Source organism: Rhipicephalus microplus, chromosome 7 (genome assembly GCF_043290135.1).
Source record: "Rhipicephalus microplus isolate Deutch F79 chromosome 7, USDA_Rmic, whole genome shotgun sequence".
Lineage (NCBI taxonomy): Eukaryota > Metazoa > Arthropoda > Arachnida > Ixodida > Ixodidae > Rhipicephalus > Rhipicephalus microplus.
In genome coordinates this window covers 166,098,655-166,123,282 of record NC_134706.1, presented here as the reverse complement: position 1 = coordinate 166,123,282, position 24,628 = coordinate 166,098,655, and the positions used below count along the sequence as shown (strand labels likewise).

The 24,628-nt window shown below is 47.6% G+C and overlaps 1 protein-coding gene across 3 annotated transcripts in view; it reads left to right on the top strand.

Annotated features, from left to right (window-relative positions):
• Positions 1-24,628, top strand: part of LOC119180204 (protein 5NUC) — a 431,021-nt gene that overhangs the window by 260,507 nt on the left and 145,886 nt on the right. For all 3 annotated transcript variants that reach the window (XM_075869905.1, XM_037431348.2, XM_075869904.1), the window contains one exon: positions 4,432-4,620. In XM_075869905.1, coding sequence (XP_075726020.1) covers positions 4,432-4,620 — 189 coding nt within the window. The remainder of the gene's footprint in view (positions 1-4,431; positions 4,621-24,628) is intronic.

Genomic DNA, 24,628 nt, shown 5'->3' with positions numbered 1-24,628 from the left:
ACAATATTATTCTTCAAAGTCACTTGTTGACCTTTCGAATGAAAAACTACCGCTTTTGTTTTAGTTGCATTTATTTTTAACTTATTGTTACTTGTCCAGTTGTCTAACTTCTGTAAGACGTCATTAGCTTTATTAGAAAGAATAACATCTGATGATGAGGTGACAAATATACTCGTGTCATCTGCATAGATAATAAACTTAACTTCTGGGGAGATATGGACTATGTCATTAATATATAAAGTGAATAATAAAGGGCCAAGAATGCTCCCTTGTGGTACCCCTGAAATTATATTTTTCTTATCTGATACTAAATCATTTATCGAAACAAATTGACATCTATGCGCCAGATAGCTTTTAAGTAACATGAGTGGGAGCCCGCGAATGCCATAATGGTTTAATTTTTCAAATAAAATGCCGTGGTGAATGTAGTCAAATGCTTGTGTGAAATCCACAAAAATTCCGACCACTTTATTTTTTTGTTCAAATTGTTGTAGAATATATTCTTTTTGATCCAGTAGGGCGAGTTCTGTAGACTTATGTTTTTGGAAGCCATATTGTGATTTTGTTAGGACATATTTGGTGCAAAAACAGGATAAGCGACTAAAAATAATTTTTTCGAAACCTTTAGAAAATACGGGGAGAATAGATATCGGTCGATAATTTGCAACGTTATGCTTGTTCCCCTTTTTGTAGAGAGCTATTACGCGTGCCGTTTGCATTTTCGAAGGAAAAACCCCTGTCGAAATACAGAGATTGAATATGTGTGTTAGTGCTGGACTGATCTGATCGATAACATATTTCACTGGTTTTATTTGTATGCCATCAGCGTCGCAGCTGCGACTGTTTTTTAAGCCGAGAAATACTGTGCGGACTTCTGGTTCGATAGTACCTGCTAAGAAAAACGTGTTTGCAATTTCTGGACCCAGAGTTCGGCAAGTAGCGGTTGATCTGTCGCTAAAGTCTCTGTAAACGAAGTAATCATTAAAAACATTGACCATAGCCTCTCCACTGACCAAGTTTCCGTCTTCCTACGCACCAAGACCTTCCCATTGGAATGCCATGCAAAGTCATAGCCAACTCTCCTAGCCCAGGTTTTAGCTGCTAATAAAAGAGCCCGGGAACGCTTGGTCATATTCTCAGTTATGTAGACATTTTCTTGTTCCTGCCTCAAGGATTTTCTTTTTTCTAACCACATATTTCGAAGGTCCTGGTGGACAAAGCGAAGGATCACTCCACGCTCTCTACCTGGCCTCGATGCCATCCTGTGAATAGCGGAAATATCCGCCGGAGCAAGTTCCGTCAAACTCAAGGTTTTCGCAAGATCATTTACCTTGTTTAAAAGATTTTCACCTGCAGTCTCAGGAATTCCATGTATCTCCACATTTAGACGTCGGCTGCGCCACTCGAGGTCATCAAAATCAATCTGAAGCTGGGCGAGACCCTTAGCTGGATCCTCCTTCTCAAGTTTGTCGATCTTGCATTTTATGTTTTTTATTTCCCTGTCATGCCCACTCAAGCGTTCTTGAATTTTATCAAAGTGATCCGACAGCAACTGAATTGACCTGTCTATTCCCTCTACCTTTTCATTCAAAGTGAGGAGAGAAGTTAATTTCTTGTCTATGTCCATGATCGTAATCTTAAGCTGAGCATCTCCTATTTGATCAGCGGGCCGTGTGGTACTCTTGGATGCCCCCGGCCTGCAGGCCTCACACTTCCATGCTCTTTTCTTAAACGACTTTTTCTTTTCAGCATACTCCTGTTCACTCACGCCTGAGCATACCGAAGCATGAAAACAGAATTCGCACTCACTGCAAACAATAGCACTCGCGGCATCTTCAATTTCAGCTCTGCAACCGCAACACTTTGTCATGTTTGGGCCCCAAAATCATTCGTCCTCAAAACAAATCGCTTGGCAGCAGCGACAGCGAATGAAAAGTCGTAAACGAACAAGAACGAGAAGTTTAACCAACCTGTAAAACACAGCAGAGGTTATCCAACGTGCTTTCCTCGCCGTCGCCGCTGCCAAAGTGCCCTGCCAAAATCACGCCCCCGCGCAAAGTCTCTTTCTGTCGTGGTGCCGCTGCTGTTTGCTGATGATCTGCGCCGATGATCTGCGCCGTAGAACGACGCAGTTTCTTCCAAGCAGACAGGTAGAATGGGCGCGGGAAATTTGAAGTTCAGTCCAGGCGATTTTAGGCACAGCCTTGGGTCAAGGCACCACAGGAAGTTTTCGAAGTCAGCGCCTGTAAAACACAGCAGAGGTTATCCAACGTGCTTTCCTCGCCGTCGCCGCTGCCAAAGTGCCCTGCCAAAATCACGCCCCTGCGCAAAGTCTCTTTCTGTCGTGGTGCCGCTGCTGTTTGCTGATGATCTGCGCCGATGATCTGCGCCGTAGAACGACGCAGTTTCTTCCAAGCAGACAGGTAGAATGGGCGCGGGAAATTTGAAGTTCAGTCCAGGCGATTTTAGGCACAGCCTTGGGTCAAGGCACCACAGGAAGTTTTCGAAGTCAGCGCCTGTAAAACACAGCAGAGGTTATCCAACGTGCTTTCCTCGCCGTCGCCGCTGCCAAAGTGCCAGATTGTCACGACGCGCGCGCTGCGCAGCTCATGTGCTTTCCGAGCCGGAGAAAGAGTCGTGCCTTCTGCTTTACATATAGGATGTAAACAAGAAAGGAGAATTCGCCTAGCCAATATGACCGACTTCCGGCTTCATCGAGGGTTCACAACGAGTGATGTCAGGGCCTCTTCTACCTTACCTTCTTCTGTGGCGGCGCCCAAGCATTGCATGACGGAGGGGTCAGTAGATCCACTTCGTGTGTTCGATGCTGGAACGCGCCGTGGTTGGTTTTTTCGCCCCCTACAGGTGATCATTGGAACTTGAAAGATTCTGGGGCTTGGCAGCGTTCTCAGTCAGTGTTTGCGTGATAAAGAAGTACTGGCTTCTCTTATCCGCTCTCAGATGGCGGCACCATCTCAAAAAACGGAGAGGGCGGGTACAGAGCGAAGGAGTGTGATATATATTGCGCGTTCGAACAGCAGTTCGAAAGTGCGCCGATAGCTCACTTGCCTACACGCAGAGTTCTTTTCACCGTGGAAGTGAGAGGCTGTTGGATCGAATCAAATTACAAGATTTTTTAAAATGTGAATGCATTTCTTAGTGGGCCATGTCAGACATTCGGCGTTGTCCACGGCGTCCACGTCACTGCTCTCATTGCGTGCACTAACTCCCTCTCCCATAGCAACAGCTGCGAATGTGATCGCTTATTTTCGCTCGTAGCAACCAGAGCATGTGCTGTGAAAGAGTGAAGGAAATGGTACGTGCAGTGTCTCGCTACTTCGTTTCTTACCGTTCGCTCGCTCGCATCCCTTCTTCCCACTTTTCCGTACGCTCACGTCTCACTCTCAACCATTTGCTGGCTTGGCGCCTCTCAAGAACATAGGTGAATGTGTGCTTGAGATGACGCAGTGAAACGCCAGCGCCGAGCCGTAAATGCTGTTTGTTTTGTTCACTTCAGAGTAGACACTTTTTGTTGGGCATACGGGGAGGATACACACTATGTGACAATCACGTTGCGTACGCTGCAAGTGAAGCGTGCAACGACACATTTAGTTTAACGGACCTTGATGCGTTTTACTCATCTAGATAAGTCGTATTTGAGATACAACCCTTTGGAATGCTCATCAGCGCCACCCACGCTAGAAGTATTCTAGGTCCCAGTAATAACGTGGCCTCTGTGGTCTGCGCGAAAAACATCCTGACGGCCATGGTAAGGACCACCAGCATAAAAGTCAGGCCGTGGCGTTCACTGAGTAGATTTTTAGCAATGTTAATAGGTGCACTGAATGTTACGTTCACCTTTGTTGTTTTAAACTCGGCTGTGCAATGCGCCTGATTTGGCACGACCACACTGGATCAACTCCAGCGTTCTATCCAGCGCTGCTGCGGATGAGGCTTAGCGTACCCTGCAGCAAGTGGTCGCGTTCCAGGTATTCATGGCCTAACATTTACTACCGGCCCATTTATGGAGTGAAAGCTCGCACAACGTTGAAGGCGTGTTATGTTGCACCATGAGTACGTACCAAGCTTCAGTTTTATTTATGGATTCGTTCGCCAAGAGGCTTGGCAGAAAAATGCGAGTTCTCGCACACAATCTAATGAAGGCAATTCTTGAGAATTTTCGTGAAACGTCAGGCAATTTTCGCATTCCTGCTTTTCCGGCAACCCATTGTGCTCTGCACTTCTTCAACATTTCTCTCATATATTGTGGATTGTGTATTTTTTGCAACACTGGCTGGCCGCCTGATGTGGGTTCGCCAGAAAGAGCGCTATCGTGAGTATAAATCAGAGTACCTGTTATTTTGATAAAATGCCATTCCAGCTATATTTTCTACCTCTTCGTTGCACTTGAATGTTTTACATTTCTTACAGGAGGCGTCCGAATACTCTCAGAAGTTGACAGCATTAATGCGGAGACGCAACGGCTGAAAAACGAAAGTGGTGTTCAGATATTTTTTCTAATTAGTCATGTCGGTTTTGACGTTGACCAAATCATTGCAGAGCGTTGTCCCGATCTCGACCTCATTGTTGGAGGCCACACGAACACCTTTCTTTACACAGGTATGAATACATCTTCTCCTCTGTTGCAATTTACCACACCATATTCTCCATAAACTTGTGTGTCCTGTACACTCTAAGCCGAAAAAGACTAAAGTGGGGTATGCCATTGGTCCTTTAGGGGTCTAAATGCGCTGCCACAGATTTTGAACCAATTTTGGACTAACTGCGGGAGTAACTGCAAGGGCTCAACTGTTACCCCAAGCACTTACTCCACTTGGTTTAAATGTTGGCCCCAGTAGAATGATCCAGCGGGACTAACAGTTGAACCGTCTGGACCAATGGCAAAACAAATGGCGACACTGCGTTTGTGCAGTATATTTTATGTTTATTCCAATTTAATCAGCACTGAAGATCATAGTATGTTATTCATGGAACACACACACACACACACACACACACACATACATACGCACTATTATTTCTAAGTAAAACACCGCAAACACTGACTGCCCGCGCTGTACTACAAAGAACAGACTCTCGGGTATATATAGCACAGTATTTTGACCTCCCATCTAGTGCCAGTGGGCGACTTTTACTCGGCTTAAAAAAACAATAAACATTGATACCGTAACGCGAAAATTTACATCGGCTAATTCGTAGCACCGATGCGCACCGATCTTTTAATATGGATCCATCTAATATTCAACATGCTTCCAGCCCGAGACTACGAATTATCAGCTGGTATTCGATCATGTCGGCCGAACCAGCGTTCGCAGTGCTGGCGCACGAGTCCGCAAACACAAACATAGCAGCGGCGCTTGGGCGGGAAAGCCGGCGAAGCAGCCGCAGGCGCCCCGCCGATGCCATACCGTGTCGGCTTGCCGACGGCGTCGCTAGGCTTACGACGAGTACGGCTAAACGACCGCCGGTGATCGCAACATGCGGCTCGCGTGAAATTTTCGTCGTCGTTATTTTATAGTCACAAATGAACAATAGGTAAGTGCCCCATGTTCGCTGTGTCTTACGGAGTGATGTAGATATTTGTATACTTACAGCGACGAGACCGTTCGCAGGCACGGTTCTTTCATCGTGCTGGCTGGTAAGGCACAACCTGTGTACCGCTGGCCGCACGATTAGTCGTATCCGCGATCGCCTACACGTTGGATTTTTGATAACGATTGTCGCATGGATAAAAAGACATAAGTTTGTCTGAGCTACTATTTTTGTGAACTTGTACGCGACGTTTCCTGCGCTTGTGCTGGCAATGCACTCACACCGGCAGCCCGATTGATACCGATGACGTACGAACTTGTGGTCACTGTGTGGGTACACGACCGCTGATGAACAGCTTACCTTTATTAGCATTGTCAGTGTTCACCGTAGTTTGAACTTATTCAGCACATTAAAGCGAGTTCTCGGCATTGCCCGTGTTTGCGGAGACTTTCACTTGGCTTCGGCTCGCCCGTGCCGGCATGGTAGAAACGCGAGGGCACTTGCTGTGTGCCCTGACAGCGTGTTGTACTACTTTCCTCTAATAACATCTTCTATTCTTTTCATAGTGCTTCACTTTCACAGTGGCGTATAGCCTATTTAACTTGTTTTCATGATCGCCGACCACGCCGAGCATTGCAGTGCAGCATCGACAGGAGGCGATCGCGGCGCAGTTGCCCTCCCCGTTGGTCCCTTCATTGCCGGGCGTTTGCGCAAGACACGCATTGTGACATACTTAGTCCCTGTTGGACGAACCGTTCGTCCATTGGTTTAACGACTGCAGTTAGTCCAACTTTGCCGAATTTCGGCTTAGAGTGTAGTATGCTTCAAAAGCACGCGCGAAGCTCAAAAGAGTACATGCGATAAGTGTGAGGAGCGATTCCTGCCGGAATGATTTCCGCACACCATATGCTACGTTGTAGGTTATTGCAGCAAATTTTTCATAATTTTAATGCCTGTTTTTTTGTAATTCACGTTGCGGCCTCTCATTGTTAAAGGAGGGTTATCACAAAAGACTACTCTGAAAGTGTGCATGTGTGGAATGTTTAAAACATGTTGTCAAGTCCATAATATGCGAGGACGACATCTATGTAAGGCGCGTGCTAATGTGCACACATATCGTTTTCTGCAAGCACTGTAGGCACTTGCGGGAGCAATGTCTTTGTGCTCTGTGAGGTTTCGTACATAAGCTTAGAATGAAAGCAAAATAGACGTCGCTTGTGTTAGTTGTTGTTCTTAGGGACATTCGCGAAATAAAAATAAGTGGATAAGAGCTGAGCGACTCAGTTGGCCGGCAAATCCAGCGGAGAAGTGGATGGGGCACCGGAGCGCAATGAGAATCAAAATTGGTTATGGATGAGAAGGAAGGAAGAAAAACAGGGATACTGAAAAAAACTCAAAAAGATTAGTAATAGTTGGGCAAATCCCCGTTTCTTTCAGTGGAGTAGGGCGCCTGGTCGAGCTCCTCCAGTGTAGCATGGAGACAATCCCTTTGTAAGCGCCATTTGTATTTTACACGTATCTAACTGAGCCCAGCGTGGTTCACGACCACCTCATGAAATTTCACAATTTTCGCGCGGTCGGATTACAGGCGTGTTACTAGAAGCATCTGTTTGTAGAATGCTGGCTCGTCCAAGAGATAGCTGGCAACTTCAACCGATGTACGGGCACGCTGCTTATGGAGAGTCTGCCTCAGCGAAATTTCGCACATCTTGGAGAACAGGCCCGACACCATGGGTGATAGAAAAGCCTTGAAAAGATGCGAGATGCAAACCATTGAGTTCTTTTTCATTGTAGCGCAACAAAGAAATACATTTTTTGTTACTTTGTCTTTCGTCAGTTTCACCTTAAGTCCATTACCAGCAGGCCAAAACAGAACGTTGTTTTCTTTTTAAATGCTTACAATATGAGGCGAAAAACGTCCAACATATTCATCACGGTGGGACCAATTTCAATACGCGTCATTCTGATAAGTTCACGAAAGTGTAACGTACAAATATCAGCGTTAAAAATTATATGTCGTTTATGAAATGTATGTGCGAAACAGAGTATAATACCAATGCATGAAACTTGGAAAACGACGGAAGACTACTTTATAAAAATTGCTCAATTGTGGAATTTCATAACAGGCGCTACATAGTTGATAAGGCGTATTAAGTCAGTCTTTAAAAAAACTTTGCTTCTACTCTCTGCAACAGCAGCTACGTTTATGGGTATCGAATTCCTCGTGCCTTGGAAACTATATTTGTAAGGTAATGCAATATTAAAAAAAAACTTTTGTTCAGCGTTGTGGGCGGCCGTCATTTTCCTAAGTGAACGAGCCAGATTCAGGCTTTTCTTTACTGCTACGAAACTTGCGCAACTATTTTGCCAGGAGAAACACACACTCAGAATGGTCTTTTCCACGTAGATAGCCTGCCAATGAGTGTAGGCATCGTTTTCGTTTAACGTTAAAACACGCACCATGAAATTTGCTGACCAGAACGGGAGGACAGATTCGGCTGCTGACCCGCAGGGCGCGGGTTCGAATCCCGGCTGCGGCGGCTGCATTTCCGATGGAGGCGGAAATGTAGGCCCGTGTGCTCAGATTTGGGTGCACGTTAAAGAACCCCAGGTGGTCTAAATTTCCGGAGCCCTCCACTACGGCGTCTCTCATAATCATATAGTGGTTTTGGGACGTTAAACCCCACATATCATCAACGGGAGGACAGATGTCGACCAAGGGACATCTGGTGTCGCGAACGTACAAACACCCCCCACCTCTAGACATGAAGAAAGAGGCAATGCGAGCTTCCGCGACTGTCTACTGGCGCGTGGAGGGCTCTTTCGGAGGCTAAGGACCAGCAGTTCCAATTTCGAGGAGCTCCTCTGAAGGTTGTTGCGACCGTGGTTCGCAGGCACTGGAGGTCCGGGATGAAGTTGTCGAGGCACGAGGAAGAGAGAATTGAAGAGGGTTTATTTATAATATGTACATAGTGTTACGAAGTGCGCCTCCAACGACGTTACGAAGGGCGCCACGAATCTCGCCGCTGCCACCACTGTTACGGAAGACGGCGACACCAACACGGTCCCGAAGGCGCAACTGCTTCGAACTCCTCTGGGAAGCTCACCAGCTGTTTGGTAGCGTAGGTTTCTCAGCTCGCGACTGCTTCTGCACAGAGCAGATAGACGGGCAGACGAGACGAAGGTGAGTTAAACAAGGCTTGTGTACAGCATAAATATAGAGGCGTTACAAATTTGGCACTGGGGCGGACAGTTTAGAGACTCGAAGAGCCGAGCTCTCTTCTCTGAAACATAGGTCTATTGCTCGCGACGTGCCTCAAGGCTTTTTTTATGTGCACCGGGAGGATTCTTTGAGTAACCAAATGTCCAACCAGAAGCGCCGCTGGCATGAGGTCCACATTCTCCAATGGGGTCGCCGCTGGGCCTCGTTATTCTCATCGAATCCGCAGCCGCTGCGCGTGGTTGCAGCTAAGGACGAGTGACGTCGCCACGCATTGCGTAAGCGCCAGACAGGAAGGCGCCTATTGCTGCAACGCGCTAGCTGTGCGTGCGCGACAGAAAGGCGCCGCCGGTGATGACGCCGTTAAGTTGTTCGCGTCTGGCGGGCTCGCGTGCTGGCCTTGACACAGATTGCCTTTTTCCGAGGCATAGACGTTCGGTGTGAACTCGCAGGCATAACAGCACCCCCGCCGCCAGACAATGCGCCGGAAAGACGAGCTGCCTCCACGTGACTCGGATGTCAGGCGCGCTCGTTCGCCAGGTCCCGCCAGGTTCGCCTCCAGGGCCTTGGGAAAAATGCAGCTCCAGACTCTGTTCCGGGAACACATTCCATTCTTGAGGACGGACCCCAGCTCCACTGGCTTGTCACCACAACTTGTCGACCAGCTTCGCTCGTCTCTTCTGACGATCTTTGGTCTCAGCACTTGTCGATGGTTCTGCAACTTGTCAAGAACGGTTCGACAACAGACAACACATGACTTAAGCAAGCTCCCTCGGTCACCCGATAAAACACCAGAAAAAGTATATTACAACATATACCTAGCTACGTGTCTATCGGAATTTCGTTCCCTCTACATCAAGAGGCGCATATGGGACACAAGACTTTTAATTTGAGAACTGACATTTTTACACGTACGACAACGTAACGAAATAGAATACAACATAAAGTTGGCTACTTGAGCTCACTCTGGACGAAAGCGCTCAGCTGACGCCATGATGAGGACAAAAATTTGCCCCGAATTGCCAGCGCGAAATCGAAAGGTGGAGAAGGTACTAGCTAAAACGCACGGCTCAATGCGTCTGCATTAGCGTTTAGTTTTCCTTTTTTTGTAGCGAATGTCAAAGTTGTGCTGTTGGAGCATAATGCTCCATCTCAGTAACTGGCCACTTTTAGGCGATGATACCTATGCGGTACCAAAAGCGGTTCATACTTGCGACGTTGCACAGGGGAACAACGATACGGCTTGCTACGAATTGGCTCCTCACAAGTTAGCTCGATATCGTGTTCGATCACCGTCGTGTTTCCGGGATGGTCCGAAGACACGTCTTCAAACTCGGAAGCAATCTTTCTCAGGGCCTCCTTCTGGACTTCACTTAACCTATGCTCTAGGTTCAACTGCTCCATGATTGCCTGTGATCATCTTTTCGTTACATCACTAGAACTCGAAATTTCTGCTCTCTCTTCCTCTGAAGCAATCAACAGCAGATTTACGACTGCTTGACGTTGAACGTATGATTTCATCAAGTTACTGTGGTAAACTTTGTTTGGTTGCCTTCCTAATTTCACTTCATATTTGGTATCAGAAAGCTTCGATATTACTTTGGCGGGCCCTACCCAATGAACCTCAAGCTTGTTCTTTTTGGAGGGCCGCAGCAGCATTATCCGACTTCCTACTTCAAAAGTGCGCTTCTTCGCCGATTTGTCGTAGTACACCTTCCACAACATTTGTGCAGCTTTCATGTAGATTTCCACAAGATCTTTCGTTTTCCCAAGCCTCTGAAGGAAGTCTAGAACACACGCAACTACGTTAGGGTCCTCATCGAATCCCTCCCAGATCTCGCGTAGCATTCGCAATGGTGTTTTCAAACTTCTGCCATACACAAGGTCTGCAAGGCTAAAACCAGGGCTCTCATGAGGAGGTGGTCCCAAGGCGAACATAGCGAGAGGAATACACGCTTCCCAATCGCATTTGTGCTCGTAGCAAAGAGCTCTCAGTATCCGTTTCAGAACGGAATGCATACGCTCTACCGCATTAGATTGCGGGTGATGGATCGAGCTGTGCACTACTTTTATTCCACATTTACCCATAAAGGTAGAGATAAGGCAGCTGGTGAAGACACTACAATTGTCCCATTGGATTTCAGAAGAAAATCCGACGCGTGCAAATATGGATAGCAGTGCATTCACGACATGAGGGGAATTGCGCTTCTTAAGTGGTTTCGCTTCAAATTTTGTGGCTACACAGAGAGTCGTCAGGATGTACCGACAACCTTGCCTGGACTCTGGCAATGGCCCAACAATATCAATTACTCCGCGCCGAAATGGCTCTGTGATAATTGGACAAGCTTCATGGGTGCCTTCCACTTCTCCGTGGATTTCCCCGCTTTCTGACAAGTGTCGCATGAGCGTACAAAGTCTTCGATATCCTTCCAGCATTTTGGCCAATAAAACTCAAGGAAAACTCTAACCTTGGTCTTCTTTATTCTGAGATGCCCTCCACACGCGTTTTCATGCGCCAGTTCTAATAGTTGGCGACGATACTTTTGTGGCACCAAGAGCTGCTCATTTGCGACATTGCCCACTTGTGTAGCTCCGATAAAGGAGCCCTGCTTTCTCAAAAAAAAAGAAACATTCTTTTTCTTTTTTTCCAAGTTTACGCTTTCCATTAGCGCTTTAATCGAGATGTCCTCACGCTGCTCTCGAATGAGCGTTTCTCGATATACCCTCGACAGCTCACTCCAACTTTCCGCTATAGGCGAGAGCGTTCCACCCCTCTTGCTGTGACTCAATGGCGACATGTCGTCTCCTCCTGCTAGGGAAACCGCGCCAGTAGCTTCGGCGACGGGCCGCTCGAGTGACTGTTCACATGACTTACACAGAGAATTTTCTCTCCGAGGTTCCGTCAACTCACCGCCAAGGTCACTTGATGCTTCGCCACATTGAATAAGATCAAGCTCCTGCGAAAGCTTTCGCACTTGCGATCGCGTGAGGGCCATGTACGCTGAGTTGGAGAAAAACGATTTACCCTGCTCTCTAAGAAGCTGCTCTGAATTATTAGACAAAAGATGAGGAAAACGATCGGGAAGCGCGGCAGACACAGCCGTTTCGGTGCGAAGCTTGCCGAACGGGCCTTCAATGACAACCGTAGCGATTGGTAAGCAAGCACTCTGCTCCTCGGCTACTTGCCTGATCCACGCACATTCTCCTGTAAAGTCATCCGGAGACACCAATGAAGGATGGACAACGTCCTTGGTTGTGTCTGAGTCTCGAAGGGCTCGACACGTTTTCCCATTCACACTAAATTCTTGGAGATACGGTTCTAACAACCGCATGTTCTTTTCCGATTCTCGGATTCTTGCAAAAGCAAACTTTTGCTTACAGTTTATCGCGATGTGCCCTTCCTTTTTGCAGTTGTAGCAGGTTAGCGGCTTCCGTGATTCAAACACACGTGTCGTATCAGTTCGCTGTTTAGGAACCGCACTCAATTTCTCCGCTTCCGTTTGCCCTTCCCTTCAGTGTCCTTCGTAAGAGACGGGTCCTTCCTGAAGTTACGGTGCGGAGTGGGTTTCCGTTGATCAGGTTTCTTTGAAAAGCCCTCTTTCCTTTCATCCTTTTCAACGTGCACTGCCCTCCTGTGCAACTTTCGGCGAGTATAATATTCCTCAGCTAACTCTGCTGCCTTGTTTAGCTGTACTTCACCAAGTTTGTCCTTCAGCCAAAGCTTGAGATCCTCCTCGATGCAGTGGTAGAATTGCCCCAATGCAATGCATTCCACCACTTTATCGCGATCATCATAAACACCTTCGCCATTGAGCCATTCAATTAAATCGGCTTTAAGACGAAACGCGAAGTCAACGTGTGACTCATTCCCCATTTTAGCATACCGGAACCTTTGCCTGAAAGCATCGGGTGACAACTTATAACGTCTCAAGAGCACTTTCTTAATCTAGTCATAGCTCTCAAACGCTTCTCTCGACAAGCAAGTTATCGCGTCGGACACTTCACCGGGAAAGAGAGCTAACAGGTTCTGCGCCCAAAGAGACCGCTCCAAAGCATTTCGCTCACAGACGTGTTCAAACTTGACGAGATACTTTGCCATGTCCTCGGCTACTACGAACGGTGGCAGTTGGTCGCGAATTCTCTGACCTCTGACCTGAACTGTCGCAGAAGCTACGCTAGGCACCTGCGAACACTGTAAGATTGCCAATTCTATTTGTTTCAACTTAAGGCGCTCCTGTCTCTCGGCATCCTCGCGGCGTTCTCACCTTTCAGCTTCTTCACGTTCGCAAACTTCTCGCCCTTCAGCTTATTCGCGCTCGCGAACTTCTATTTCTTGCCTTTCAGCCTCCTCGCGGCGTGCTTTGATATCCGCCCAGGCCTCATCGACTTCCTCAGCCCACACTTCTTCATCCTTCATGATCTCGAGGATCGCTTGCTTTCGTTTCGCACGGCCCAAAGCAATGCTGAGTTCCTCACAAATTTCGATGAGTTTCTTCACTTTAAGGTTCTCCATTGTTCAGACTAGCCTCTTGCTGTTTGCCCCTGTTAAGAATCTACTTGCCAGACTCACTATACGTCTACTAGCAAGACGCGAAAGCAATTTCAACACGGCCGTGTTTACACCCTCCGCCTTAACTTTGGTTTCAAACTGTTCTGACTTGGCTTGAAACGATCAAAGCTCACTCTAATGCTTCACACAGCCCTTCTCTAATATACTACAACCTGAGCTAGAGTAGTCTGGTGAACTGAGGGGAAAACAACAGGCACTCACTGCATCGATGTCGCTGACGCCGGCTGATCCCGCAGCTGCCAACCACTGTTAAGAAGCGCGCCTCCAACGACGTTACGAAGTGCACCATGAATCTGGCCGTTGCCACCACTGTTACGAAACACGGTGACGCCAGCACGGTCCCGAAGGTGCCACTGCTTCGAACTCCGTCGGAAACCCCACCAGCCGTTTGGTAGCGTAGGTTTCTCAGCTCGTGACTGCTTCTGCGCAGAGCTGACAGCCGAGCGGACGAGACGACGGTCAGGTAAACAAGGTTTATGTACAGCATGGATACAGAGGCGTTAGAAATGTGGCAATGGGGCCGACAGCTTAGAGACCCGAAGAGCCGAGCTCTCTTCTCTGACACATAGGTCAACTGCTCGCGACGCGCCGCAGGGCTTTTTTTATATGCAGCGGGAGGAATCTTTGAGTAACCAAATGTCCAACCAGAAGCGCCGCTGGCCGTGAGCTGAAAATCCTCCAATGGGGTCGCCACTGGGTCGCGTCATTCTCATCGAATCCGGAGCCGCTGCGCGTGGTTGCAGCCAAGGATGAGTGACGTCGCCACGCATTGCGTAAGCGCCAGACAGGAAGGCGCCTATTCTTGCACTGGGCTCGTGAGCTAAAATCGCTCGCTGTGCGTGCGCGACAGAAAGGCGCTGTTGCGTGATGACGCCCTCAAGTTGTTCGTGTCAGGTTGGCTCGCGTGCTGGACTTGACACAGATTGCTTTTTTCAGAAGCATGGACGTTCGATGTGGACTCGCAGGCATAACAATAGTGAGCTCTCATGCATGACGAGCTCTTTCTTACATGGCGAGCTTTCGCATCTGCCGTTCCTCTACAAGGCGCTTCATTGAATGAGCCGGGTGGCTCACTATAAAGGGTATGTTCTCCCCAGATCCCTGGATCAGGGAACACGTGCCGAGGTTAGTGTCCAATCACAGATCACGCACAGCCGGCGAGGGTGAAGAGCATACACGGCCCACGTGAACGTCCAATATTAAGCCGTGATCACTGCAATCCAAGGTTGCGCCAGCAGAGCTCTTTCTCGTCGTGTGTATGCCAGTGGTCGAGGGGTCCCAAACCCCTGACATCATACATCAAAGGGTCCGCCGAACCGCTCGCCTAATCAGCGGGCCGATTTGCGGTGGTCACGGTGGTCGCTTCCAAGGAAGATGCTGTAGTTGTTGTCCTCTCTCGAACGGCTTACGGCCTCGTGGCGACACGACGTCTCACCCACCGGCTACGAGGGACAATGCCTGGTGCTTATAGGCAGCCGGCCGGTCGGCTACTTGCTTGAAGATCCAAAGAGCGCCGCTCCCACGTCAGCTCGAGTGCCAGTCAAAACAGCTCGTCCGCCGACGAGAGATTCGACGTTAGGGTGACCAGCTGCACAGTTTGCCCGAAGGGTCGTATTGTGGTGCCGTCTTCCAGACCACTGCCAATAACGCCCAGCCAAAGACTTTTTTCCGCTCGTTCCTTGTAGCTATCTTCTGGGAAAAGCATTCATACACATCACCACAGGCGCGGGAGAGCACCCTGCCCGCACCGAGACACATCGAGTCCAACAAACTGTCCAAAACAACCTTCCTTAAGTAGTATCACAACACAAAGTAGCAATCGGAAGGTTTGCCTGAACTTTCGCCAAACGTCTAATCGTGATTCGAGAATTATCTTCGCAATAGACTTCTTTCAAGAAAATTAACTGCCGAATGAGGCGTTCCCCGCGGCATGTGTGCTAGCGTGAGCAATCTGCTGTAACCTACCAGGCCTCATTCGCATAAAATAATGCCTTTTGCGTCATGCTATCTTTTAGTTGCCAAAATTTTGTGCTGCCAAAGCTAGTTGTCAGTTCCCTCAGAGCTGACAAAAAGACAACTGTCATGCTGCACCTGCATCAGGAACATCTACATCTGCAAATGCACGTCACAGTGCTTTTGCGGGGATAAACTACAAATTTTCGTCCTTTTGCAGTTACTATTCTCAGAAAGCATACGCATAAACTCATGAACTAGCTTTTTTTGTCCACACCGGACACGTGCGAATAAAATATTACATTAACAAAGGAAACTTTCGCATGAACCCTGAAAAAACTGGCAGGGAATATCTTTGCGTCTCTGCGCTCAGTCGTATTTAGTTAATAACGTCGCCCCTGCTGATTCACGCGTATCTACTATGACGCAGGCTCCTATGCGTGTCGTTTATGCAATCACACAACACTTACTTTAGAGAAACGTACAACACCCAAAGAAATTAACAAAACCAAAAATGGGTTAACTAAACACTATCTAGTAGCCGACATACGTAAAGAACACATTCCAAAACTCCAAACAAACAAACAGTTAAATTCAAATTTCAAAACAAAACAAATCCACTAATGACCATCGTCAAAAGCCTACGGCTGTCTACTCCCTTTTTAGACAAACACGCGGTGTCGCGTCCTGTGGGTCTTTATTGGCAAACGGGAAATGAAACTACAGAAAAACCCATTCGCTTCACCTACGACCCCTGCAAAGCTCCTCGATGTCAACCGGAGCTCTTACTCTCGCTCAGTTACTCTTAGCGAGCCACGGACCTCGCACTCCCGTGGCCCATCAAACAAGCTGTCGATAGAGCGACGAAAGGCTGACGGTCCCCTTCCTTCTGTCTGCCTTTTTACCCAACGTGTTTTTTTTTTTCATTTTGTCCGGGGGCTCCGACGCATACAAAGCAACTCCGGCGCCGACAAGAAAAGCCTGATTCTTTAAACTGCCCTCGAACGTTCACTAACTTTTTTCAAGCCGGCTGTGCTCTTTGTCGTACTCTTTGCTTTACGACGCCCCTTCCCTCTACGCTTCTTCTTAAGTTGAATTTCTCAGCCTGTTCCTCGCATCTTCTGTACACTCTGCTCGTGCGAAGCTGCTGTTCCTGCTTAGCGGTTCGAAATCTTCCTGGACCTTGCATGCAAGATTCACCATCAGGACAGTCTCACTTTGCTGTGCCAGATGTTCTAAAGCTATTTTTGCTGTTTCTTTACATTTACCCCGGGCACAGTACATCGTTGTACTTATTCTGGCATTCGTCGACCTCTTAGCGTAGCAACATTTGCAGTTGTGAAACTCACTTCATTCTTAAAGTTGCTATTACCCTCATAGGTGATACTCTTCGCTATGGCTTCGACCTCAACTGCAACGTAGTTACTATTCAACTAGGTGTACATTAACATGATTTTTCCGTGTGTCTACTCATGACACGCAATGAAAACGCCATACAATATTTTCCGTCAGCTGCCGTCCCCTTATTTTGAAGGAACTCATCTTTTAAGCCCTGCGACTAGCTCTAATGCATGTCACTATCCTTCAATAGATTTCTATACAATGCATATAGGCTACCAAAACGATAGAGCACTAACGGAAACAAAGTTCAAACTTTAGTTAGTTCAAAATCACTAAAGTAAGCAAAACATTCCTTACAACAGTCCTGAGTCAATATTTTTGAGAAGCTGACAGCTATTCTCAACAACTTTGAGTCGAACTTGTGGTGGTCGCGCCCGGAAGGCTTTTCTCGTCAAGCGGGGTGTACAACACGCGTAAAAATAAATCCCTTTGTTACCGAACGCCGAGACATTCCTCGAAACAGACTTGCTGTCGTTCCTTCCCGCCACTACGCGAAAACAACCGACCTCTGTTGCGCGCACCGTCCAATGCGCCGCGACAACAACCCTGCCGTTCGACCGCTTACGCGCACGATGCGTTTCTCTTTTTTTTTAGATGCGGAAGCATCTTATACTCGCGCGTTGTAGTGCGCCGTCCGCGCCGTCCGCACCGCTTCTTGAACATTCGACAGCTGACGCGCGCGCATGCGCCGTCGCGCTGTCGCCCACTCTTCCACCATCTGTGCATCCCTTCCTCCTCTACACACCGCGCGCGCTTCACTCCTCCACCATCTGTGCACCCTTCCTCCTCTACACACCGCGTTCGACATCTACAATTCTCCTGATTCTCCAGTGGACGCGCATGTGGCGTCGCGCTTCGAGAACATTCAACAGCTGACAGTGCATGCGCCGTCGCGCTGTATATATACTCAAGGTCGGCGCTCGCTCGCTCAGTTGCCGCTCGTCGGTTGGTTTGTACGGCGCGTCGACGTCCAAGGTCGCGGTGAAATGAATTCAAACGAATCCACAAACACAATGATCGACGTCCCTTCGACCAGCGCCGCCCTTTCGCATACGTGTGTACGTGTTCACTCATTTAACACCCCCTCCTACAACCACGTTAACCAGTTTAGCCATCGACCCAAGTAAGTCGCAATTTAACACCCCATTTCACAACCACGTTAACCAATTTAGCCATCGACCCAAGTAAGTCGCACTTTAACACCCCGTTAACCAATTATATGCTCCGCATCCTCCTCAGTGTTCCACCGAGGGAAGCTGCGGGCAATTTTTCGCTCTCCGGCTGTTCGGACGCTTGCGGTACGGCAATTTTCTCGCAATTTCGCTCCGCCATTTGAATACGTTACTCAAATGCGTCGTGATTTTCGCCTGCTTGTCTTTAGGACGCTTTCTCTGTTCTGAACGCTTCTTGGTGCCGTCTATGGAGCCTTTCGCCCTCCTCTGATGCCCATCAGCACCAACAGGCTTGTTAGATCTTTCACGCGCAGTGCCCTGATGATTGCTTAGCAATTTATCATGCGAGCATTGCCGCGTACGATGCGCTTTTTTTTCCCGATGGCTCGGGCGCATACGATACAGACCCGTCAGAGATTACAACGGCACTTTTCTCGCGATTTCAATGCGCCGTTTGAAGCTCTTACTCAAACGCGTTGTGCTCATTACGAGCTTTGCCTTATTGTTGCCCTTCGGACACTTTCTCCCCCGTGCATGCTTCTTTGCGCTGACTTGGGAGCCTTTCGTCACACTCTGACGTTCTTCTTTATCGATATGCCCCTCCGCTGTCTCGCGCGCACAGTCCTGATGATTGCCTATCATTTCATCGTTAGACTACGGCCGCGTGGATTGCGCTTTTATTTTCTTTACTCTCCGGCCACTCAGACGCATGCGATTTGAGCCAGCCAGAGAAGACAATGGGCATTTTCTCGCGAATCCGCCACGCCGTTTGAAGGTCCTCGTCAAACGCACCGCGCTGATCACGAGCTTTGCCGCGCTTCCGTTTTTCGGACGCTTTCTCCGTTTGGAACATTCCTTGGGGCCAACTTTGGAGCCTTTTGTCCGCCTGTGGCGCTCATCAACATTCTATAGGGCTGCAAGGTTCAATTCTCGTGGAACACTCTGTTAATCTTTACTCCGTTTCCACAACCACGGAACCCTCACACCCTGCTTCGACCATGAGCTCTTTTTCTTCGTAACGGGTTCGAATCTCAACCATGTCCTTATAGGCACTAGCCTTCTCTTCGGTCTCAAATGGGACCGTCGCTATATCGCACCGTTTATGCGCTACATCTACGGATGTCTGGCCTATTTCCTGCAATGCCACCACCTTACGATGCATTTTTTCTATCTCCTCATTCAATTTCTGCATCTTCTTTCTATGTTCTTTATTCCTGCGCTCGATTTTCTCTTTGTACCGCTTGCGCTTCTCTCCCTCTTCCTGATCCTTTAAATACATATTCCCGAAATGCTCGATTTCCGCCTTTTCAGATTAGCTTTCAAGAATTACTGCACGGAGCTCAGATGCAAGCATATCTTCGTTAAAATTTAGGTCCAGGTCCCAACACAGGTTTAGCAGGTTCTCTCTTGTCAATTTCATGAGGTCCATGACTACTGCTTTCCTTTGGCTCAGCTGTGGCAAAACACTAACCGACCAGCGTTTCAATTCTGGGTCTAGGGAAATTGAAGCCTGGTAAAACCACGGTGTAAGAGTAGTTTAGGTGAGAGAACGGCGCATAGCGGCGGCTCGCGAGGAGAGGCACATGCTGTTCTGGTTAGGAAGCTCCTCCAGAGAGGGCGCGCCAAACTAGCCACCTACCTCTTGCTTGCTCCCCCGCCGCGCGCCCCTTGCTATCCCGTCACTCAACGCTGTTTCACGTCGAAAATGTGACTTGTGTTTATGTACGTGGTCGCGTGATTTAGTGTGCTTCGCGATGGGTAAGTGCTTTGTACCTTACTGCAATACCGGCTATACGTCGTGTAAAGAAAAGTTTTCACTTTTTACGCCACCGCACGACCAAGCCCGGCTTGAAGCATGGAGGCGGGCGATCCCTCGCAAAGACCGCGTGCTTCAACGGACAGACCGTGTGTGCGAAAAACATTTCGCTCCACATTTTATTTTGAAAACGTGGTCTGCAAAACTGAATGACCACGTTCTGATGTCTGGCAACAGAAGAGCTGGACTTTCAAAGGACGGCCTGCCAACTATTTTTGAAGGAGCGCCTAGTTATTTGTCAAAGAAGATGAAGACTCCTCGAAAACAGTCAAGGCGGCATGCTTGCCGTACAGTTTGCTCTACGTGCACAGGCGGGACCAGCAGCGGTACCAGCATCGGGTTTCAAACCCAGCAACAAGCAGCAACAGCCCAAAATTCAGATGAAGTCAACAAAAACAGCGATGTCGTCGCGGCAAGTGACCCTGGCACTTCAGCTTTTGATGAAATGTTCTGCGCAGCGTCAACTTTGTGCCTTCCGACGCCATCGTGGGGTGTACATTGCATTGACTTGGAAGGGTATCGTGACCTCGTGTTCCACGACGCCTCTCTGCTGCGCGCAAGTGATGGGGCATGTGTGCTTTTTAACAGAAAAACTGTACATGTAAATAGGGACATGGCTGTGCAAGTGTATATATTTGGCAAGCCGGTTGATTGTAGTGCAGTGGGTGTAAATAATGTTGCTGAATCGACATCACAAGTTGAACATCTCTTGAAAACTGTTGACAGTGTACGTGTCTGTGGTGGGGGACCCAGTTTGAAGGACTTTCCTTCTGTGGAGCCTGAGTCTGCTTTCGTTGACTGCCAAAGCAAATGGAGGCATAAAAGGTGCCAAATGTTGTTACTGGAGGGAAGTATATGTCGTGCATGCAGCAGTCTGTTTGATACCCTCAGAATCCATGCAGAGCGGCAAGCTGCTCGAGTGATACAGAGGCAACCACTGAAGCGCATCAGGCTGTCTGTCTCACCTACCAAGAAACACAAAGTTGATTCTTTGCGTCATGCAAGGTCTCTTTTGCAGAAGGCCCAAGCACGGCTGCTGAAGCGCAACCATCTAATCACTAAAGAATTGAAGGAGAGTAGAGCTGAAATAATTAAATTGCAAGAGGAGGATATCACAAAGAAACTCCAATCTCTCGATATCCGACCAATGCAGCTTCTTCTTGTGCAAGAATGTATATCTGCAGCTAAGTGCACTACAAAAAATAATAGGCGCTATACAGATGACTGGCTGCTGCTATGCCTCTTGCTGAACATCAGGAGCCCCTCTACTTACGCATTTTTACGAAGCAATAACATATTGCCAATGCCATGCACATCCACCATTAGAAGAAGCATGGTGGGGCTCAAATGTGGTTTTGATGAGCACTTTTTTAAAGCTCTCAAAATTAAATTGGCAAAAAAGACTCCCTTTCAACGCAGAGGTATGCTCATTCTAGATGAGATACAAGTCAGGAAAGAGATGACTGTAAACTCGAAGAACATGACATATGCTGGACTTGTTGACTATGGAGACCAAGGTGGACAAAGCAATGAGCTGGCCGACCATGGTCTAGTGTTTGCTTTTGCTCCTTTCGCTGACAGCTATTTACAACCGGTGGCAGTATTCGCATCAAAAGGAGCAACTAAGGGTACACTCCTTGCCCAGCTGTTGCTTCAGTGCATTGTGCATTTAGAGCAGGCAGGAGTTTATGTTGATGGTGTGGTCTGTGACGGTGCATCTACTAATTGGGCCATGTGGAGGCAGCTTGGCGTAAGTGGTGCTCTAGGACATGTCGTGAATGCTTTCGAGCATCCACTAGATCCATCCAGAAAAGTGTATGCCGTGGCAGATACCCCACACTTGTTCAAGTGTATTAGAAATCGTCTTTATGACAAGAAAATTTTGAAAATAAAGGGGAAAATTATTAAGTGGTCGTGCTATGATGCACTTTTTGTTGCTGACACCAAAAATGCAGCAGAGCTTAGGGTGTGCCCAAAATTGAGTTTCTGTCATGTCAATCCATCACATATGCTGAAAATGCGAGTGAAGCTGGCCACGCAAATTTTTAGCAACTCAGTTGCTAAGGGCATTTCCTTCTATGCACGGAGAGGCGCACCACGGCTTGAGAATGTCGAAGCAACTGTAGAGTTTACGCTCCTAATGAATGATCTTTTTGATGCCCTCAATCGTCGCTTTGCTGCAGAAGGCCTCACCCTTGAAAGCAAAGACTTTCATGTTCTACAGTCAGCATCTAAGTGGCTTGATAGCTGGGAGCAGGAAGTTGTGAGGGGTGAAATTCACAAAGATCTTTTTTTAACGCCGTCTACTGCTGAAGGCCTGCGTGTTACACTTAAGTCTGTTCAGGAAGTGTCAGCATTTCTTTTGAAAGAGTGCGAGTTCAAGTATGTCCTGACAGCCAAAATGAACCAGGATCCGTTGGAATGCTTTTTTGGTATCATAAGACAAGCAGGGGGCCAAAATGAGCATCCAACATTTCCGACATTTTTGCAACTGTACCGTATGCTTTCCTTGTATTCTTTCCTTAAGCCACCACAGTTTGGTAACTGTGTAGTTTCTGAAAAAAACCAGTCTGCTTTTCTGACCCTGAGTGATTTCAGAGAAGTGTTCCAATCTGCACCTTTCCAGCACACTGATAAAATGCATGAACTGAAGGAAAAACTAGATGGCCTCATCAGTGAGGAAACGTGGGAATGCGATGAGGTGTTTGAGCATGATTATTCAGATGCTGCCGTCGTAGACTGCATTGTATATTATGTCACTGGATTTGTGTCACGAAAGCTTGCCACTCAAACTTCCTGTACAATTTGTAAGGATGCTTTGGTTGGGCAGAAAGGTATTTCAAAGCTACCAGAAGCCGACTTGGTAAATTGCAAAACTAGAGGGGGGCTCACACATCCGAATGTGCATCTGTTCCTTCTTTTCAAAGAGGCTGAGGGGCACTTCGCAAAACACGCTGGTGAGAGAGATGTATATGATCGCACGACAGATGCAGTGCTTGAAAATTTCACCTTCACGTTTCCATGTGCTGCTCATAAAGAAGATGTTCTTGCCAAGCTGTTGCACTATTATGTGGGCCTACGCATGCGGCAGTATTGCAGACAGCTAAAGAATAAGCATGTAAAAAAGAACCAAGACTTGCGTAAGTTGTCGAAACTTGTATAATTCTTTGCTTCAGGAGAAGAGAGATGTGTATGTGTAATATGTTATGTGTGCAATAATGCTTATGTATACTGTGATAAGGGTGTGCTGTGATGTAACCTTTTTTTGTGTGTATGTAAAGTGTTTCATTTATAAATGTACTACTGCTCCATTCCAAATAAATGAAATTCAGGATTGCCACCCACACAAATATGTGCATCCGTGTCGTGAAGTATAGGAGTCATAAAGAATATTAAAATGTATATACATGGGAAAGCGTCGAATTTTGATTGTCGAAGACATGCATGTTACACAGAACAAGAAAATGTTGAATGGGATGTGACAATTCATAAGCCGCTTTTTGGCCAAGATGTAGTTAGCGTTTTATGTCTATTCCTTTAACTCATTAAATTTCTTTCGCGCTTATCGCCAACGCTCATGTTATCGCATAATAAAACCCTCGTGAGAGGCGGAAAATCAAATCTGAATGTAACTTCACGTACTCTTGACTGCCTACAACCGTGAACAGGGCAAGCGTAAATATTGCGAACGTTCTTTGACGTGATATTTGGTGTTGCAGAAACCTCTGGCCACCTCCGCAATTATTAATATCGGTCAGACGATTGGAACATTGCCAAAGACGCGCTGCTTAGATCGGCTACATAAACCTGAATGCTGCATGCTTGATGAATTCAATCATATGATGTTATAAGACAGAAAGGTCAAAGAACATACTTAATTGAATGATCTGCTTTATAAAAGCCGCGTTCGGTGCCAAAACTGCTTCTTACATACCGATCCTCAGCTAAAGTGGCTCCGAGCTGTGCCTGCTTTTCTGCACCGAAAGGGCATTAGTTGCTAGCGCCATTTGTTGAGGGAGCTGAGAAGCAGAGCGTTGTCGCGAAGCGAAGAGCGGGGGCATTCTCTCACCTAAACTATTCTTACACCGTGGGTAAAACCCACGGCGGGAGCCACAAGCTTAAGCACACAAGTAGTCCCACTTTGCCAACCTCCCTATCTAACCTGTTTCCTGTTTCTTTCTGACTCTGCTGATTTTTACATCTAAAATTTTCCCGCAACTTACCCTTGAAACGCCCGCAAATTTTAACACTTGTTTCTATCGAATTACCTAAGCATCTTTCCATTAACATACGTGCTCAGATAAGCATCCAGTGCTGCTCTGTGCCGAGATAACAAATACAGTGGCCAGGCACCTGTTAGTTATACCGATCATTTAACGCGTCTAGGCTAAAAGACTCGATGGATCTGAAGCACAAAGCCAGGCACTCACCCCATTACGTGCGGTTGTGGTACGCTGCTCCAATCCCGCGGAATTCCAGGGCTTTGGGCAGACCTCCGTTCAATGTAGTTCTCCATCGCTGATCGAGTCATATCCCAACGCTGCCAACCAGTTGTTGCGACCATGGTTTGCAGACACTGGAGGTCCGGGATGAAGTTGTCGAGGCATGAGGAAGAGAGAATTGAAGAGGGTTTATTTACATTATGTACATTGTGAGCTCTCGTACATGATGAGCTCTTTCTTACATGGCGAACTTTCGAGTGTGCTGTTCCTCTACATGGCGTTCTTTTGAATGAGCCGGGTGGCTCATCATAAAGGGGATCTTTTCTCCAGATCCCTAGATCAGGGAACACGTGCAGAGGGTACTGACCAATCACAGATCACACACAGCCACCGAGGGTGAAGAGCATGCACGGCCCACGTGAACGTCCAATATTGAGCCGTGATCAGTGCAATCCAAGGTTGCGCCAGTGGGGCTCTTCCTCGTTGTGCGTGGGCAGCTGG